Here is a 6,599-nt window from a genome sequence, read left to right on the forward strand (position 1 = left end):
GCAGCCCGTGAACCATTTTAGCGGAAAGCAGAAACGCGGGTTTGTGGAGCACCGGTGGGGGCTGGGAAAACGGTTAGAAATTGGGGCCGGCTGGAGAGCTGAGGGCCCAGGAAAAGGGGAGGAGCGAAGAGTGAATAACAGCGGAGGCAGCTAATGGGGAAGCTGGGAACCGCTCCCCACCCGTTCGCATTTTAAATTCTAAGCTCCGCCTCCATCCGGGTCCTTGAGCCTCGTTCCCGGGCAGTATAAAGTTTGCTGTCTCCTTTGTTCGCCCTCGTTGCGCAGTAGTGCGAGTGGCTTCTCACTTCATTTCTCGGGACCTACCACCCTTCCGCGTGCTGAGCTGCTAGGAAGCCGCCATCGGCGAGCTCATAGGCGCTTGAAACCGTTGTCACCCCTCCAGTACGTGAGTCCTCTCCTTTACAGTCTGTTTTTCCTTCACTCTTGCCACGTTAGAACTTGGGATTACCTCCTTGGAGATGGGGGTGGCGGGCGCCATTTTAAGAACCCAGAGGTGCCGACCTATTTAGGGAAAGCTAGGAGTGTCGAAAGAGAGCAGACGCTGGGGTGCCACTTCATAGTGTACCTCTCCAGAAAGTTTGGCTGTCGCCTCTGGGGGCGGGAGGTGGCGGAGGTCTGGGCCTGAGCGGGACGAGGAGGGACCGCGCCTCCGTGGTCGCTACCTGCATTGGGATGGCGCTGGCGCTCCGGGCGGGCACTTGCACTTTTGCGCAGGGTCCTTGTTCATTGGTAGCCTTGAAGCGGAAGCCCTTTGAGTTTTCTCAGCCTTCGCTGGTGGGAAAAGTTACTCCCCTGACCGGCGGCGGTTGTTCTGGGCTGAATCCAAGTGTCGCCATTTTGTGTTTTCCACGCGGTTTTTAATGACGGGTTTTAATTGGGTTCCGCTGCAGTCATGGAGTGCTCAGTGTTACAGTGCGCGCTTCCACGTTCCGTTACTTCGTCTGAGATGATATTGACGCTTTTTAAAACCTAGCGAGCGGGGCAGGGGCTGGTGAAGAAGGGGAGTCATAACTTGATTAAAACTTTAAATTGGTCCTTAGATTTACTAGGGTATCCCAATGAAAGGCAAAGTTCTTGGGAGAGGGCTTGGTCTTTCGGACCTACGTTTGGCCTGTGACCTTGACTGAGTCAGTTTAAAAAAATCAGGGTAATTGGGATGTGATCATCGAATTTTTAAAAGGCAACAAATCTAGTGTTAAAGCTAAAATTCACTTTTTGAAATGTTGTAGTTACTTGGTTAAGACTGCGAAAGTGGATTAAGGATAAAGGCATTAGTTAAGTAGGCTTTTGTTTTTTGGCCGTGCCGCGCGACTTGTTTGATTTTAGTTCCCTGACGAGGGATCGAACCTGGGCCCTCGGCAGTGAGAGCGTAGAGTCCTAACCACTGGACGTCAGGAAATTCCCTTAAGTTGGCTTTTTTTAACCATTTTAATCTAAACAGCTATCGCTGAACTAGTTAAATTGGTTTCCTGGTAAGGCTTAGAAAAAATTGCTTTCTGTGTATTATGCTATTAAGGAATGATTTTAGTAAACAAGAAAAATGAGCCCCAGTACACATGTTGGGTAAACATTTCCAGGGAGGGTTAACACTTTTTTTCCAACAGACTTTCACCAGAGGGAAAAAATGGTTGAAGCAGATCGCCCAGGAAAGCTCTTCATCGGTGGCCTCAATACAGAAACAAATGAGAAAGCTCTTGAAGCAGTATTTGGCAAATATGGACGAATAGTGGAAGGTGAGTTATCTGAAGGCATATGCAGGGTTATTGTAATTTTTTTAAAAAGGTAAGCTGTGATGAATTTGATTGCATTGATCATATGAAATGATAACGTGCTTTGTCCTCTAAGAAGTTCTGAGCTTTCTTTTTACAGATTTACTTTTGTTTTTCCATTTGAACTAGAGTAACACTCCTTTTCCCCTTGAAAACTACTTTAGTTCTCTTGATGAAAGATCGTGAAACCAACAAATCTAGAGGATTTGCTTTTGTCACCTTTGAAAGCCCAGCAGATGCTAAGGATGCAGCGAGAGACATGAATGGAAAGGTGAGACTGTGCACAATACCATGTTTCCTAGTACGCAAAATAGCACAATGTTATCCAAGTCTGGTCTAGGGCAGCTCTTGAATTTTACTGAGTATATACTTTTCCAGGACCCTCTTATCCTAGCCCTTTGTAATTTTAGAACGAAATTTTTTAAAGTGTATTCTTGGCAAGAATCTTTCAGCTTTAGAATATTCAGTATTATACTTCGTCTGGGATCCTTGGCTTTTGTTTTTGGTTATTTGTCTTAATAAGTTGGTCATTGTCTGGCATTGTTTTTAAACTTTACCGACCTAGCAGTACAGTGGATCCACCTTAGGTTTTAGTTCAAATAAGCAGTTATCTTAAAAGACTAGGCATTTAAGTGCTAAACAGAAAGGTACAACATTTTGAAGGATATACTAGTGTCACAGTGCATAGTGGATCTGCAAGTTCTTTTTTTAAATTTCCATAATTAACCACTGATATTATTTAGTCCTTAGATGGAAAAGCCATCAAGGTAGAACAAGCCACTAAACCATCATTTGAAAGTGGTAGACGTGGACCACCTCCACCTCCAAGAAGCAGAGGCCCTCCAAGAGGCCTTAGAGGCGGAAGAGGAGGAAGTGGAGGAACCAGGGGACCTCCCTCACGTGGAGGGCACATGGGTAATGACTTAGGTTTACTTTAGGCTTGGTGTATAAGTTAGGAACTGTAAACACACCAGTGTGTGCTTTGGTTAATAAGTATTTTAAAGGCCCTAGCTTTTGAAATTGAGAACACTTGTTCATCTACCAAAGTGATTGACTTAAGGAAAACATAGAAGCCATCCTAAGTTAAATTACAGTGTCTTGAAATAATTAACAATTAGCTATTCCTTATCCAGGTGAATTCATTCTGTAGGAAAAAACACTTGCAGAAAAATTTTGATAGGTATTAGGTGTTGGTCATATGAAAATGAAACAATGTATATATTTTTTTGAAGTAACTTGAAAAGAACCCTCAGGAGAACCCTTCATGTGTACTTTGCTAATCTATGCAGACTTAAATAGATGACTACCGTATAGAGAACTATATACACTTTGTATAGTTTCTTGTATGTAGTTTTCTGTGTATACTCTATATACACTGTACAGTTCTCATGCTCAGTCATGTATGAGTGAGAACTCAAGATTCCCCAACTAAACAGAAATGGTCATATTCTTGATTAAGCGAAGAAAACTAGATTTTTCTTAGTACTTATATTAACATGATTTTCTCTTTTGTTGTTGTTCTAATGTAGACGACGGTGGTTATTCCATGAATTTTAACATGAGTTCTTCCAGGGGACCACTTCCAGTAAAAAGAGGACCACCGCCACGAAGTGGGGGTCCTCCTCCTAAAAGATCTGCTCCTTCAGGACCAGTTCGCAGCAGCAGTGGAATGGGAGGAAGAGGTAAATGGTCCATTTATGACAGTCTATCCTATCACCATGACACAAGGAAGGATTGAGAGGTGAATCCTAAAAATGATGCTTAAAACTGTACCTAGATCATTGAAAAGATTGGTATACATAAGAAATTTTAAAGAGGATTTCCTCATTTACATCCATATTGTCATATTCGGTTGAGTCACTACTTTTCATTGCCTGAATGTAAATTCACGTTTTGACTTTTCACTGGGTATGTTTTTAAAATGGACATTTTTCCTTAAGCTCCTGTATCACGTGGAAGAGATAGTTATGGAGGTCCACCTCGAAGGGAGCCCCTGCCCTCTCGTAGAGATGTTTATTTGTCCCCAAGAGATGATGGATATTCTACTAAAGACAGGTAACAGAAAAGCATAGTAGTTTTTGTCTCTAATATTAATACTTAAGGTTGAAGGGGAGAGCTCATCAAAAATATGAACCAAGTTACTTTTGTTCCTTTAGCTATTCAAGCAGAGATTACCCAAGTTCTCGTGATACAAGAGATTATGCACCACCACCAAGAGATTATACTTACCGTGATTATGGTCATTCCAGTTCACGTGATGACTATCCATCAAGAGGCTATAGGTAAGTGACTTTGCTGTTGCTGTCATGGCTTGATGTAAAAAAAATTTTTTGCTGTAAAAATTGATGTTCTGGGGCTTGTAATACATTTTTTTCTTTAATTTAGTGATAGAGATGGCTATGGTCGTGATCGTGACTATTCAGATCATCCAAGTGGAGGTTCCTACAGAGATTCATATGAGAGTTATGGTAAGATTTTGGCTGAGGGTCTTTGAATATCACCAGCTTGAGTTTTTAGGTTCATGAGCCAGTTTATTAGGCTGTTGTGGTGCTTGCTTTTAAAGGGATGTTTGCTTGCTTTTAAGGGGGTAACTTAATCAGCTGGGCTTTTCCTAGTCTTGTGAGGGGCTTTTGTTTTTTTCTAAGTTTTTTTTTGAGGCTGTTGGCTTGCTTTGGAGGGGATTTTGCTTGCTTAAATTGGCAGCCTTATGTGTTTTCCCCCAACAGTGAAAATACAATTAAAAATTTTATTAACAAGATCAAATGTTTACCATTGCAATATGAAGGAAAGTCTACAGTTCAAAATTGCAACTTATCACTGGAAAGTGGCTGAGTGTCTACTATAAAATAACAAGCTGTCTGGAATATCCTCTTGAAATACACCGTCTTCAGTCTTTTCAAACAAACATTAAAACCCATCCATTTCCGTATCTCAGCAGATGAGCAAATCCCTGTTAATGGCCAGCAATGGCAAAGTTTAAAACCTCCCAGTTGAGAAAGTAAACGTTTAATACAAGAATTCTGTAAATTCAGATTTAAATGTTGTATATATACAATTTATAGTGTTGCCATATTACCTGACCATTGACCCTGCAGGTAACTCACGTAGTGCTCCACCTACACGAGGGCCCCCGCCATCTTATGGTGGAAGCAGTCGCTATGATGATTACAGCAGCTCACGTGACGGATATGGTGGAAGTCGAGACAGTTACTCAAGCAGCCGAAGTGATCTCTACTCAAGTGGTCGTGATCGGGTTGGCAGACAAGAAAGAGGGCTTCCCCCTTCTATGGAAAGGGGGTACCCTCCTCCACGAGATTCCTACAGCAGTTCAAGCCGCGGAGCACCAAGAGGTGGTGGCCGTGGAGGAAGCCGATCTGATAGAGGGGGAGGCAGAAGCAGATATTAAAAACAAACAAAACTTTGGACCAAAATCCCTGTTCAAAGAAACAAACAAAAGTGGAACCTATTCTGTCATAACTACCCAAGGACTACTAAAAGGAAAGATTGTGTTACCTTTTTTAAATTTCCTATTAAGTTCCCCTTCCATAATTTTTATGTTCTTGTGAGGAAAAAGAGTAAAACATGTTTAATCTTTGATTTTATGACATTGCTTTCAACGAGCAAATGTTAAGTGTGTTAAGACTTGACATGTGTACTAGTATTGTAATTTTCCAAGTAAAAGTGTCCCTAAAGGCCACTTTCTATAAGATTTTCCCCAGTAAATGATGAGGCAAGCAATTCTAAGATCTTTCACAAAATATCTATTCATCTAAAATGGAGAGATGAATCCTCCTGCCTATACAAACAAGCTAGCTATTAGAGGGTGGTTCGGGGTATGCTACTCTTAGGATTTCAGAGTGTCTTCAAACTGAAATCTCAATGTTCTCAGTATGAAAAACCTGAGATCAGATGCTTATATTGTAAGGAAAATGCTATTCGCCCAGTAAACCCAAAAAAGCAAATGGATAGTGCTGGCCATATTTTGCTTTTCTGACATTTCCTTGGGAATCTACAAGAACCTCCCCTTTCCCCCTCCCCAATAAGACCATTTAAGTGTGTGTTAAGCAACTACAGAATACTAAATAAAAAGTTTGGCCAAAACCAACCATGAAGCTGCAAACGATGCTTGCTCTTACTGTTTCAAATTTTTGCAACTCTGTAGTGTCTCACTTTTAAGGAACAGCTTGATTGCAAAGGAGAAAATAGATAAGCAATGAAGTTATCTCCAACTTCTCAAAGGCTTATGACTTCTAAAAAGTGAATCTATCAGCATTCCACATCAGATTTAAAGCATCAAATGCCTGTGAAACAGCAAAGATGGTAAGCAAAGCAAACTAGTTTTTCCGTCTAAGTCGAAATTGAACACTTACCTTCCTCATAGTACAGTGAAACATACTGTACCTCATGGCAATGGAAATGCTTTCTAGATTAAAAAAAAAACTTTTGGAAAACAAAGTGTTCGATAGCATATTAGAAGTCCTCCAAATTCAACACTTGGATTTTTTTTTAAAGCATGTATGACACTTAAAGGCCTTAATACAGCTGTTGTTTACCAATAGCGATCTGGGGCTTGGGAGGGGGTATTTTTTTAAATCTATTTTTGATGAAGACCTTTAAACATGCTTCATGTTTTAACGTTTTTCAAATTAGTCTTTTAGTCAATGTAGGAAATGGCTTAAGTTTGGGGTCCCCCTCTCTTTACCCCTGTAAGCCATTGCAAACCTGACATTTAGTTGGATGCCTGACTTGTTTTTAGTTCTGTGAAACTACACTGTATGGAGAAAATCTATTGCAAGTGGTCTTTAAAAA

General features: G+C 41.0%; 1 protein-coding gene across 2 annotated transcripts; it reads left to right on the forward strand.

The window, feature by feature from the left end:
• The first annotated feature begins 218 nt into the window (after positions 1-218).
• RBMX (RNA binding motif protein X-linked) lies at positions 219-5,910 on the forward strand. 2 transcript variants are annotated; one of them, XM_007452080.1, is made up of 9 exons: positions 219-402; positions 1,626-1,754; positions 1,955-2,061; positions 2,534-2,705; positions 3,320-3,472; positions 3,731-3,845; positions 3,947-4,072; positions 4,176-4,258; positions 4,886-5,910. In XM_007452080.1, exons 2-9 carry the CDS (start codon positions 1,646-1,648, stop codon positions 5,194-5,196), a joined length of 1,176 nt encoding a protein of 391 aa, XP_007452142.1. In that variant the 5' UTR covers positions 219-402; positions 1,626-1,645; the 3' UTR covers positions 5,197-5,910. The 2 variants fall into 2 exon arrangements, with proteins under 2 accessions (XP_007452142.1, XP_007452143.1); XM_007452081.1 differs by lacking the exon at positions 219-402 and having other exon boundaries at positions 1,641-1,754; positions 1,920-2,061; positions 4,886-5,217.
• Positions 5,911-6,599: the final 689 nt, after the last annotated feature.

Source organism: Lipotes vexillifer, unplaced genomic scaffold (assembly GCF_000442215.2).
Source record: "Lipotes vexillifer unplaced genomic scaffold, Lipotes_vexillifer_v1.1 scaffold1114, whole genome shotgun sequence".
Taxonomy (NCBI): Eukaryota; Metazoa; Chordata; class Mammalia; order Artiodactyla; family Lipotidae; genus Lipotes; species Lipotes vexillifer.

Coding starts and splice junctions, on each gene's coding strand:
- RBMX (XM_007452080.1), top strand. CDS start 1,646: ATGGTTGAAGCAGATCGCCCAGGAAAGCTCTTCATCGGTGGCCTCAAT. Junction 3,846..3,946: donor GGATATTCTACTAAAGACAG/GTAACAGAAAAG, acceptor TTGTTCCTTTAG/CTATTCAAGCAGAGATTACC. Junction 4,259..4,885: donor AGATTCATATGAGAGTTATG/GTAAGATTTTGG, acceptor TTGACCCTGCAG/GTAACTCACGTAGTGCTCCA.